Source organism: Amblyraja radiata, chromosome 33, assembly GCF_010909765.2.
Source record: "Amblyraja radiata isolate CabotCenter1 chromosome 33, sAmbRad1.1.pri, whole genome shotgun sequence".
NCBI lineage: Eukaryota > Metazoa > Chordata > Chondrichthyes > Rajiformes > Rajidae > Amblyraja > Amblyraja radiata.
Genome location: NC_045988.1, coordinates 20,136,988 through 20,149,848, shown reverse-complemented (window position 1 = coordinate 20,149,848; position 12,861 = coordinate 20,136,988). Strand labels below are relative to the sequence as shown.

The 12,861-nt window shown below is 44.4% G+C and overlaps 1 protein-coding gene across 10 annotated transcripts in view; it reads right to left on the bottom strand.

Moving 5' to 3' along the window:
* robo3 (roundabout guidance receptor 3) overlaps positions 1-12,861 on the bottom strand; it is a 503,574-nt gene that overhangs the window by 241,881 nt on the left and 248,832 nt on the right. For all 10 annotated transcript variants that reach the window (XM_033049834.1, XM_033049836.1, XM_033049837.1 and 7 more), the window contains exon 2: positions 3,413-3,739. In XM_033049834.1, the coding sequence (XP_032905725.1) occupies positions 3,413-3,739 (327 nt within the window). The remainder of the gene's footprint in view (positions 1-3,412; positions 3,740-12,861) is intronic.

The following is a 12,861-nucleotide window of genomic DNA, read 5'->3' as shown; positions in this document are numbered from 1 at the left end:
ATTTACAAAGCACTACCCGAAAATTCAAGATATGGAACAAAATATATCCTTACAGAACTTATGTGGGGGAAAAACTTAAATAAATGAACACAAAATGTTAGAGGATCGAAGGTGTTCAGCAAAACGATCGCCCAGTCTATGTTTCATTTCCAGCCAAAACAAATGTTGCCTGTTTTGTTTTCAGCACCCATTTCATGATGTGCGTGAGCTTACATGGTGCGTATTTTTTTTGCATGGTAAGTACATTTTGCTGCCTGGCAATTTTTTAACGAGATTTTTGTATTATTTACTGTCAATTAGATTTGAGTTATATCATTAAACTATATTTGATAGACATTTAAATGGCAAAATCTCCATTCAAACTGAAAGCTGGAAGATGGTAACCTCCATTCACACAAGAGGCAGCCACCTACTTTTACCCTCCCTACCATCTGGGTCATTTGCCCTTTTACCTGCTCTCATCTGTCTCACCATCACCTTCCAGTCTTCGGTTTGTTTTTGCTCCTGATTATTGCATATGCAGCCACATAGGTCCTCAAATGCAGCTGCTGGCCACTTAAAAGATTTGTGTTGGAAACTGACAAGACAATCTCTTAAGCGGCCCTCCTCCCTGAACCAACAGATGTGGTTCTACCATTACTGTTGAAAGAAAAAACACATCTCATCGGAGAGCATCTCCACTTATCACATGGGATTCAATAGGAAATTGGGTTTTGCCTCACAAATACTTGTGATACGATCAAATTTCTAGGAATACACCCCTTCCGTAACGTGGGGGTTGACTGTAATATGAAGATTAGCTGCGTGCATAGATGGCAGATGATATTAATGCTAGCACTTGTCTTACATTGCATCTGAAATGTAAAAAATATCAACTTCAAAATATTTTACTTTCTACAGTAAGGACACCAGAATAAGCTATTTGCCCTTTTGATTCTGCACCATTCAATATTACAGCTGATCTTTCATATCAGTTCCATCTGCCTGCACTGTCCCTATCCCTTTAATTTCCAGAAATCTATCATTCTCTGTTTCGAGTGAACGATACGACTGAGAATCCACAGCTCTACGGGCAAGAGATTTTTTTTTTTAAATCACAATAGAAGGAAACGATTTCTCATCATTTTAAACGTAACTCTGAGATTGTGGCTCTAATTCTACTCTCATCAACAAGTTGAACTGCCCTCCCCACTTCCAGCCTGTCAATTCGATGTAAGAATTTAGCAGGTGTCAATGAGATCCCCTCTCAATCATCTAAAGATTCTAAACTATGAAGCATATAGATTACGTTTACTCAAATCTCTCTTCACCAAATCTAACAGCCCAGGTGCCATTATGGAAAAACTTTGCTGCACTCTCTCCAACCCAAATATATTCCGGTATCATAAGGAAATCTTACTCCTGTGTGCAATGTTCCTGAGGTGGTCTCACCAAGGCCCTATATAATGTATTAGAATCATTTTATTCCTTTACTCAAATCGTTTCATAGAACATGGATAGGACAGGTTTGGAGGGATATGGACCAAATGCGCGCAGGTGGACTACACATGTCCCAACTTTTGTTCTCAATACAACTTACGAATGAAGGCAAGCATGCCAAACGCCTTCTTCACCACCCTGGAGAAAAGGAGTAAGTGACGTTTTGGGTCGGTCTGAAGAAAGGTCTCCACCCAAAACGTTACCTATTCCTTTTTCTCCAGAGATGCTGCCTGACCCGCTGAGTTACTCTGGTTTTCTTTGCCTGCCTTTGGTTTAAACCAGCATCTGCAGTTCCTCGCCACACATTCTTCACCACCCTGTCCGCCTGAGCCGTGTGCAGAGAGCCATGCACCTTTATTCTCAGATCTCCCTGTTCTGCAATGCTTTCCAGGCCTCGACCATTGACTGTGAAAGCAAGGCGAATTCAGCTGCAGCCAGCTTAGAGGCAAATATAAACGTGATAAAGCCTTGTCAATGTGAGGGGAAACAATGGCAGGCCTCAAGGGGTTAATATTTTGCCATGAGATGTCAGTACAACGGGAAATTGCAGCTTGAGGTAGTCCTCATGGTATCAGGCCTGTCAATTGCAAGTTGCATGTCTGAAACTCCTTGCAAACGCTGACACTGCAGCTCGGGTGTTAACGCCTGTGAGCAGTGACCTTTGGCTTTGCTGGCTGCAAGCAGCAATGCTCAGCCGCTCTGTATTGATCGACCGGTCAATGGCTTAACTCAGCCGGATGACATCTGATAAACACTGGCTGTGAAGAGGGTTTTGAGGGTGCTCAGGACAAGAGGACAGCTCCAACCGCACCACCTCTCAGCTGCCGGCTGTAATGGATTGGAAATTGAGCGACACTTCTTCCAAGGGGGGCATTTCTCTTGTAAATGGAGAGATTGTGAAGTGCGCATCCCACACTCTGAGACGTTAACAAAATCATTCAACTCGTTGAACTGCAGGATCTTTCACTGTAAAAAACATAATTCATGCCATTGAATCTTTGCTAGCTCTATGTAGAACAGTCCAGTCCATCCTCATTGCACCACAAATCTCTGTGCTGCTCTACTTCCTCATTCCTTCCTAATCTGAGCCACTTTAAGGCAGTGAATTCAAAATCAGAACAAACCAGAGTATAGTGGGAAAAATTCTCCTCATGTCCCATCAGATTAACACTGGATAATTCTCATTTATTCATGTGCATAAGTCAGATGAGCAGAATTAGGCCCTTCGGCCCATTGAGTCTACTCTGCCATTCAATCATGGCTGATCTATCTCTCCCTCTCAACTCCATTCTCCTGCCTTCTCCCTGTAACCTTTCGACACCCGTACTAATCAAGAATTGGTCAACCTTATGGCCTCTCGTCACTCCTGTGAGAACAGGTTTTTTTTCATGCTTTTGAACACTTTTTAATCACCCTTCACTGACAAATTCCCGCTTCTCTCACCTCACAATGAAAAACGGTGCAGCTCAAATTCAGCTCATTCCCGCACATTCATTTAAGAAGGAGACGAGGAGAAATTTCTTTAGTCAAAGGGTGGTGAATCTGTGGAATTCTTTGCCACAGAAGGCTGTGGATGCCAAGTCAGTAGATATTTTTCAAGGCAGAGTGATAGATTCTTGATTAATACAGGAGTCAGAGGTTATGGGGGGAAGGCAGGAGAATGGGGTTAGGAGGGAGAGATAGATCAACCATGTTTAAATGGCGGAGAAGACTTGAAGGGCCGAATGGCCGAATTCTGCTTCAATAACTTACTGATAACCTATTGGCCAGGGCACCCTGCCGTTCCAATCAGCAGGAGAGGACATTGGATAGGAGTCGAATTAGAGGCCTAATCATACTCCTATCACTTTTGACCTTTTGACCTTATGACATGTGAGGTAGGGATGGGAGTAGTGTGTTGGACAGAGGGGATGCATCTGATCCAGTCACTTACTGGCTACTTCAAGGGATGCGTTCCTGCTGACCGCCTCTCCGAGGTAGTTCCTGGCCAGACACACGTAGACGCCCTCATCCGGCTTGCTCCTCCGGCCGTGCACGATCCGCAGGAAGAAGAGCGATCCGCTGGGGAGCAGCATGCGGTGGGAGCGCGGGTCATCCTTGTCGGTCTCCACCCGCTCCCCGTCCTTGTACCACTCAATGATGGGCGTGGGGCGACCTTCTGCTTTACAGTTCAACGTGGCCGGCTCCCCTTTAGATACAATCAGGTCTGAGGGATGCTCGATGACCCGGGGTGCTGCATCTTCCAGACGCAGTCTAGAACCTGGAAAAACACAGCATATAAAAATATTATATTCATATACCAAATATAGCTCACATGATCATCAGTGATAGGAGCAGAATTAGACCATTTGGCCCACCAAGTCTACTCCACCATTCAATCATGGCTGATCAAACTCAGCGGGTGAGGCAGCATCTATGGAGTGAAGGAAATAGGCAACGTTTCGGGTCGAGACCCTTCTTCGTCTCGTTGCCTATTTCCTTCGCTCCCTAGATGCTGCCTCACCCGCTGAATTTCTCCTGCATTTTTGTCAACCATCGATTTTCCAATATCTACAGTTCCTTCTTAAACATTAAAAACTTAAAAATCATGGCTGATCTATCTCTCCTCCTAACCCCATTCTCCTGCCTTCTCTCCATAACCCCTGACACCCGTATTGTTATTGAGGTTTGCTATTGCAACGAGCTCCGTTGATGCTGACACTAGAATTCTGTTGCTAGTTGCTATAATATAGTAAGCTGCCCTTAAACACAATCGGCAGTGTACAATGGTGATGGCATTGTCCCGCCTACACTGGGGTGAGAGATTCAGCTCCTCGTGAATTGCAGTAGTTCAAGGTGTCGGCCCAATGTCATCGCCTAGCCCAGCATAGGATAGGTTGGCGATTTGTGGGCCGGCACGGTGGTGCATCAGTAGAGTTGCTGCCTTACAGCGCCAGAGACCCTTGTTCGATCTTAACCATGGGTGCTCTCTGTACGGAGTTTGTATATGTTTCTCCCATTTCCTCCCACAATCCAAAGATGTTCGGCTTGTGGGTTAATTGGCTTTGGTAAAGATTGTAAATTGTCCCTAGTGTGTAGGATAGTGCTAGTGTACGGGGGTCGCTGGTCGGTGCGGACTCGGTGGGTCGAGTGGGCGTTTTTTTATGCTGTATCTCATAACTAATTTAAACTAAACTAAAACTAAACTAATATAACTTTCAAGCCATTATTCACACCCCAACTACAAACACTGCTAAAATTATTATCTGGGAGACTTCTTACAACTCCAAGCTGCTTCACATCAAAACCTACTCTTGGCAATAAGAAGTATGGTTGGATCTAGCTCTTGTTCAGGGGCTGGTGAAATCACTGTGAAAGGGCATTACCCTTCAATGAAGAAACTGCAATTGGATCAAATTGTCCACTATGGCTAAGGTGGATATTATCCAGCAAAGCCTATCTTTAAGAACAGCATAAGGGGATATTATCAGAGGTGCCAGACACATTGTCAGAGAGAGTGAAAAAGTGCTGGAGTAACTCAGTGGGTCAGGCAGCATGCCTGGAGAAAAGGGATGGGTGACATTTCAGGTCAGGACCCTTCTTCAGACTAAAGTTTCTTTTCAGTCTGAAGATGGGCCCCGACCGAAACGTCACTCATCCTTTTTCTCCAAAGATGCTGCCTGACCCGCTGAGTTTCTCCAGCACTTTGTGTCCATCCTTGGTAGAAACTAGCATCTGCAGTTCTTTGTTTCTACACATTGTCAGAGAGGTAGGGTTTGGGGTGCACTTTCAGGAAACAGCGCAGAATATCATGTTGCAGGAAGCAGAGTGCCGAATCTGGACACGTTTTAATATGGAAGACAGAAGATTAGCCAGAATTTATGCGACAACTCCAACCATAGCTTTTTTTATTAATTTAAAAAAAAAAATTATTCTATTGGAAGCAATTGTACAAAAAACTTGACATTTTTACAGTTTTGTGAACAGCTTCGATTTTATCATTTCCCCAAAAGGACAGAGAACTGTGGTGGTCTCCAAACTCCAAATCTACACCATTTGGGTAGCTCGAACATAAGACAACAGGAGAGCTAAAAAATGTACATTTTTAACCATTACTGCAACTCTATTAACATTTTCCAGATAAATAATTGTTGTAGAAAGTACATGTTAAGACTTTGGGGAGAAAGGCAGGCCCCATTGATTTGCAATGGAATCAGACTTCCCACCCCCCCACCCCCCACCCCACCCCCCCGACATAGGTTTACCAAGCATCTCGGCTCAAGAACTTTAATTATGCCACATCACCATCTTAGCCCAAGCTCCATTTACCACTATATTTCCAGTGCTCTTACTGGGACTGGCTACCATATGTTTATCTCAATTTCTTTCGTGTCCAGCTAACAGTTTCAATGTGTATTCAATTTAATACAAATCCCACTTTCACGACAAAGAGATTAATCACCTCACAATCAGCTGCACTTACCACTTCCAGCACTGGAGGATTTTACAGGTTCATCAGTGGGACTTAAGAGATTCTGTCCCCTTATCTCTCGGAGCGTGGTACTTGCACTTAAATACATTTTTATGCTAATATCGCCAATTTAATTACATCGTAACACAGCATATTCGCCCATAATGTGGCCTTTTCAAGACACGCATAAAGTCAATTACTGCAAGAGGGAAGATCCTGACAGCTCGTCGCCCCCTTATTATAATTTGGCCTTCGCTGTAACGTGGGCAGTTTTTGAAGCCCATTGGTTTGCTATCGACCCTCCGCAACCTCCAGGTATTAAAGACTAATTTCAAGGATGCTATGACAAGCAATTTCAGGAGAGAAAACAGAGTGATGCTCTTTTCTTCTACGTACAGAAATACTGGTGAAGGGATGAAAGGCTATTTGATGGACAGTCAAACGTCACATCTAATTTGGCAATTACGAATCTGTTGTTGAGGATTCAGTCTCTGCTTGGGACATGGAGGCAACTAATGTGGAGGGGTGTTTGTGGAGGTAGAGGATCGTTCTACGATTAAACCACCAGAAATACGTCCTGCCATATTTGGCAGCCGCAGACTGCCTCGGTCTGTTAGGCATAATCTAAAACCAAAAGTAGCATTTTTATCACCAGACTGGGTCAGCGCATTAGCACTAACGCTGGGTTAGGGAATCACAGTGGTGCAACTGGTTTGATCCTGACCCCGGCCACTGACTGTGTGGAGTTTGCCCATTCTCCCTGTGACCTCGTGGGTTTTCAATCAGTGCAAATAAACCAGGATTGTTATTTGGCCAAGGTAAGTGTGATGATGAACTCAACTGGATTAGACTAGCAGACAGACATACTGTAACTCATCCTTTCCTACCCAAACCACGCCCTCCCCAGGTGCCTTCCCCTGCAACCGCAGGAGATGCAACACCTGTCCCTATACCTCCTCCCTCGACTCTGTCCAGGGACCACGACGATCCTTTCAGATTAGGCAGGGGTTCACTTGCACCTCCTCCGACCTCATCTGCTGTATCTGTTGCTCAAGATGTGGACTCTTATACCTCAGAGAGACCAAATGTAGACTGGGCGATCATTTTGCTGATCACCTTCGCCCAGTACGCCTGGACCTACCTGATCTCTTGGTTGCTAAACACTTTCCTTCCCATTCCCCCACTGACCTTTCTGTCCTAGGCCTCCTCCATTGTCAGAGTGAGGCTAAACACTAATTGGAGGAACAGCATCTCATATTTTGCTTGGGCAGCTTACAGCCCAATAGTATGAATGTTGATTTCTCCAACTTCAAGTAATCCCTACATTCCCTCTCTTTCCATCCCTCCCCCACACAAGTCACATCAGCTTCTCGTTCACACCCAACAAACAGCTAACAATGGCCTGTTTCCTTTATCATTGGCGCACTTTTTAGCACATAGAAACATAGAAACATAGAAAATAGGTGCAGGAGTAGGCCATTCGGCCCTTTGAGACTGCACCGCATTCAATATGATCATGGCTGATCATCCAACTCAGTATCCTGTACCTGCCTTCTCTCCATACCCCCTGATCCCTTTAGCCACAAGGGCCACATCTAACTCCCTCTTAAATATAGCCAATGAACTGGCCTAACTACGTTCTGTGGCAGAGAATTCCACAGATTCACCACTCTCTGTGTGAAAAATGTTTTCCTCATCTCGGTCCTAAAAGATGTTCTTCTCAATCTTACATTCATTGTTCTATATCTCTCTACATCATCGTCTCGTTTCTCTTTCCCATGACGCTCAGTCTGAAGAAGGGTCTCGACCCGAAACGTCACCCATTCCTTCTCTCCAGAGATGCTGCCTGTCCCACTGAGTTACTCCAGCATTTTGTGTCTATCTTCAGTTTAAACCAGCATCTGTAGTTCCTTCCAAGACATATGATATTCCTAGACATTGGTGAAGTTACTCGTTCAATTGGGACAGTGCAAATTAACCAGGTGTGATATTTAACTCAACTGTGGATCAGACGAGCAGACAGACATATTACCCAACTGGTCTAGCAGACAGACATATTACCTAATAGTGTAGGCACACCACAGATTGTACCAGCACGTCTGTCGCCACAACAACCACTGAATGACTGTACACAATGGCCACTGAGTGCCTCCCTACTCAATAGTTGCTGAGTATCTGTCTAGACTACAGTCGCTGAGTGCCAGTCTAGACTACAGCCATTGAGTGACTGTCCACGCAATGGCCACTGAGCCTGTCTGCACAATAGCCACCACAGACCACAACATAATACCATGTGCAGAATCCTTTGGACTTCTGAATGCTGAATACATGCCCGTTGAATCAACGGGCATGTATTCAGCATTCAGAAGTCCAAAGGATTCTGCACATGGTATTATGTTGTGGTCTGTGCTCTCTGCTAACAATCATGCTATATAAGACACCTTCAACATCAAACCCTTGGTTCGTACATGCTTGCAATTACACACCACACCCTCATATGCAGACTTCCAGTTATAACACTCTCTCCATTGCACAAGCCACCACCATTGGTAATGAGACTCCACTCAGTTACACACCCACCCTCATTATCAGCTTAGTGGTCATGGTTCTTTGGATCGGTAATCTGCAGATACCCCATCATTTAAACTAATTGGAAAGAAAGCTGGCAAGGGTACAAGACTCGCATTCCTGACATGTTCTGTCAGGGCACAGTGCTTTTACATGAGCTATTGAAGACAAGCAATTACTCTTTGATTTCTCCCTGGTATTATAAATACTAGAAAAAATTTGGAATGGAATATTTTTACACTATTTTTTATCAAGTGGAGTAACGAGAGGATGACACTTAAATTCTCACAAATGTGAACTCATCAACGTCCAGGATGCAGAGGAAGGTCATAGCTCCAATGCATGAAAAAAGTTAACCATAGCCTCAGAAAATCAGTGGAGTAGATTTTCTGAAGAAGGGTTTCGGCCCGAAACGTTGCCTATTTCCTTCGCTCCATAGATGCTGAGTTTCTCCAGCATTTTTGTGTACCTCAGAAAATCAGCATTGACAAGGATAATGGTGCCTACACAACCTCTGAGTGAAGAGAGACTGGGTCAAGTCTGCTGCTGTCACCCCTGACAACCAAGAATAAGTTCATAGGTTCTAGGAGCAGAATTAGGTCATTCGGCCCATCAATGCTACTCCGCCATTCAATCATGGCTGATTTATCTTTCCCTCTCCATTTTCCTGCCTTTGCCCCATAACCCCTGACACCACTACTAATCAAGTCCATCTCCGACCAGAACGTGTTAGGAAATTGAACGTGTCCCAAATTCCATCGGGTACATGGAGCTGGAGCAGCTGTATCAAGATTTCATCCCCTTCTCCAACACCACCAACTGGTTAAGTTTAAAAACAAGGAACTGCAGATGCTGGGTTACAAACAAAAACATTTGTTTCATACAGCCTTGGTTGCCCTGCCTTGGATCCTGGTTGTTTCACCAGCAGGACTATGATCCACCTCAAAGATTCTGAGGAAAACAAGGCAGCTGAGAATCAGTAGGAGCAAAGAACTGCAGATGCTGGTTTGTACCGAAGATAGACACAAAGTGCTGGAGTAACTCAGCAGGTCAGGCAGCATCTCGGGAGAACAAGGATGGGTGACGCTTTTGGTCAGAGGTGTGAAGAAGGGTCCTGACCCGAAACATCACCTATCCATGTTCTTCATAGATGCTGCCTGACCTGCTGAGTTACTCCAGCACTTTGTGTCTTTAAGTGATTAACTTTGTTGTGCTTTCTTTCATCTGTTAATATGTTGGTTAACCATGACATAGAGAGCTGCGTGAGATATCGAGATAACCATGACATAGAGGCAGGTGCTTCTAACGTTAAAAACCCACAGAATCCCAAAGTCAGTATAATGGTTGCTCTCAGACTCAATGAGTGAGGCTGGCACTCTTGGATAGAAGTTCCTCCTTGGATGCAGTGGATAAAGGACTTTGTAATTTGACCAGAACTTTGAATAACTTTCAACTGAATTTAAATGGATCAAGAATTTAGGAATGTTATTGCTTCCTTAGTTGTATTCCCTCCTCTATGTCTACAAAGCCCTCAATGGACTTGCCCCCTCCTACATTAAAAGTCTTCTCACCCACCACTCCACCTCCAGGTCCCTCAGATCGGCCGACTTGGGGCTGCTGAATATCCCGCGGTCTAGGCATAAGCTTAGGGGGCGACCGCGCCTTTGCGGTTGCAGCTCCTAGACTGTGGAACAGCATCCCCCTTCTCATCAGAACTGCCCCCTTCATCGACTCCTTTAAGTCAAGACAAAAAACGTATCTATACTCCCAAGCCTTTCTTGACGTCCACTGAGCGAGGTCTATGTGTATATATGTATGTAGTTTGTTTGTTTCTACTATTCTTATAACAAATGTAAAGCACTTTGGCCAACGAGAGTTGTTTTTTAAATGTGCTATATAAATAAATGTGACTTGACTTGACTTGACTTCAGTGATACACTACATCTGCAAAACGTTCAACTCTCTCATCAGCATCAGTGTATAGTGATAAAGTATAGTGAATGATTATGTGCCTCAAATGTGAGGGCCATCTTTCATCATTCCAGCCGGTTTATCAAAATGTTTTCAGCACCTTAGACAGAGTAACAATGCCTACCTTAACCCTCTGATCATATTAATTATCTCACATGATTCCCATGAGATTAAGCTCCCAGGATCAGGAGTAGGCCATTCCAACACTCCAGCCAGTCTCATCACAGCTGATTTGTGTCTCAATTTGCCCTTTTGTTTCATTTCCCTTGATATCATACCTACAGGACTCCATCGATCTCGGTCTTAAAGGGTCCAATTATGGGAGCTTACTGGGGAGGTACTTCAGATATCTGCTGCCTTTTACCCCTTCCTTCCTCTAGCGACCCAACATGGATCACCTTAATAAACAGATTCCACATGGTGCTGGCAGTTAGCGCTCGAGACAGTGGCCAATGAAACAGCATGCACCAAGTTAGATCAATAATTAATTCATCTATCAGCACATTTTATTACTTTCCTGTTTACTACTAATCCAGCTGAATATTTTTTGCTGGAATAAAGTGTTCTTTAAAACATAACTTTATATCATGCCACTTTTTAAATTCGATCTGGAGACTCAAGTGCCCAGACTTTCACCATTGTGAGAGTTCAGGGAATGTCAGCTGCAATTGAATCCCATGGGACATCACAGGTCTTCCTGTTCACCTTTCCACCAAACAACAAGGGAAGGGGCTCCAGCCCGCGTCAATTCCCCCAATTTAAGATTCAGTTTCGAAACGATTTTCCTCGGCTCCACTTCGATATTTCATCATCGACCGAGGATCAAAACCCTTTCCTTCTTCTAGCTCCCAGCTTTAGAACAAAGCAGTGCTTTTGATCACAGTGGAAGGAGATGGGTTTAATGAGGTGATTGGGGGGAGGATGGAAAGCTTTTCTTTCCCCAATCTTGGCCACAATCAGTAAAGTTCAGAATTCTAATTATCATTCTGTGTGTGTGTGTGTCTGCAAGCTGTACATTTCTGTATGTACATGCATACATTTGCACAGAGCGCATGTCAATTGACACAGTACTGGACACAATCAGTCGGCATCAGAGTCTAATCAGTCTCCTGTTTGACACATAGGCACCTCCCAAATTTACAGCCAGATTCGTTGCAGCTAATTGATTTTAAAACGTTGACAAAATTGACCTGAAATTGACAGATCCTCTTGTCGTTGATATATCACATCTGTGTGGAGCGGATCGAGAACTAAGGGCTGGCTTTCTGAATATGGTGGCGGACTTTCTTTCTGCCTGGCTCTGTTGGGAGATTCATGAATATGTTTCCCATGGGATTCCACCCAACGGGATGTAAAGTTTTATGCAACACATTCATTGTACTCCCGGGAGGCAAAGTCATCTGAAATTTGAAAATCAATCCTTGCAATGACTGGGTAACATGAGCTGCATTTCAACTGAAATGGAAAATAGTCACTTTTAATTATGCTGTCAAACCAGTGGTATTGTTCTATCATATCGGCCTCCACCACCACCCCTGGCAATGTGTTCGAGGCACCCACCATTTTGCTGTAGACAATAGACAATATGTGCAGGAGTAGGCCATTCGGCCCTACGAGCCAGCACCGCCTCGTAGGCCGCCCTCGGTCATGGCTGACCATGGGTGATGCATCCTAGTTGTTGGCCGCTTGCTCCAAACCTCGGCTAGAGCAGCTGTAGGTGAGTGATGTGTGGTCGGATGCAAGTCTGGGCGGTCATATGGAGGACAGGCTGTTGCCCATGCAGCACGTCCCCCCTCTCCACATCACTGATCGATCCAAAGGAACAGCAGGGCCATTACAGTTTGGCACCAGCGCCGTCGCAGGAGCTGCCAGAGCGAGGTTGTAGACAACAACGAACTGCCTCTGGGACTCCGAATCCTAGAGCCTTTTCCATGACTGGATATGGCCACAAGGCAGTGGAGGTTTTAAATCAGAGTTTTCCTCTCTGCACGCACCACTCTTAGTGTAAAAATAACTTTTCTCACACATCGCTTTTAAACTATGACCTTCTTACCTGAAATTAGTATTAGCTTATTATTGCCACATGCATCGAGATACTGTGAAATATTTTGCTTTGAGTGCCATCTAGGCAATCATACAATTCTAATATGATATAGTGCAGAAGAGAAAATAATCAGAGTGTAGAATATAGTGTTACTGATTCATAGACTGTGCAGAGGTTTTAAAAAAGTGCAAGGATGAGGAGGTAGATTGGAAGATTGCGAATTCATCTGATAACAGCGGGAGGACAGTGTTCCTGAATCTGGTGGTACATGCTTTCAAAATATTTAATCTTTTGCCTGACAGCTGGAAAGGGTGCAGAGAAGATTTACAGGGATGTTGCCAGGACTCGA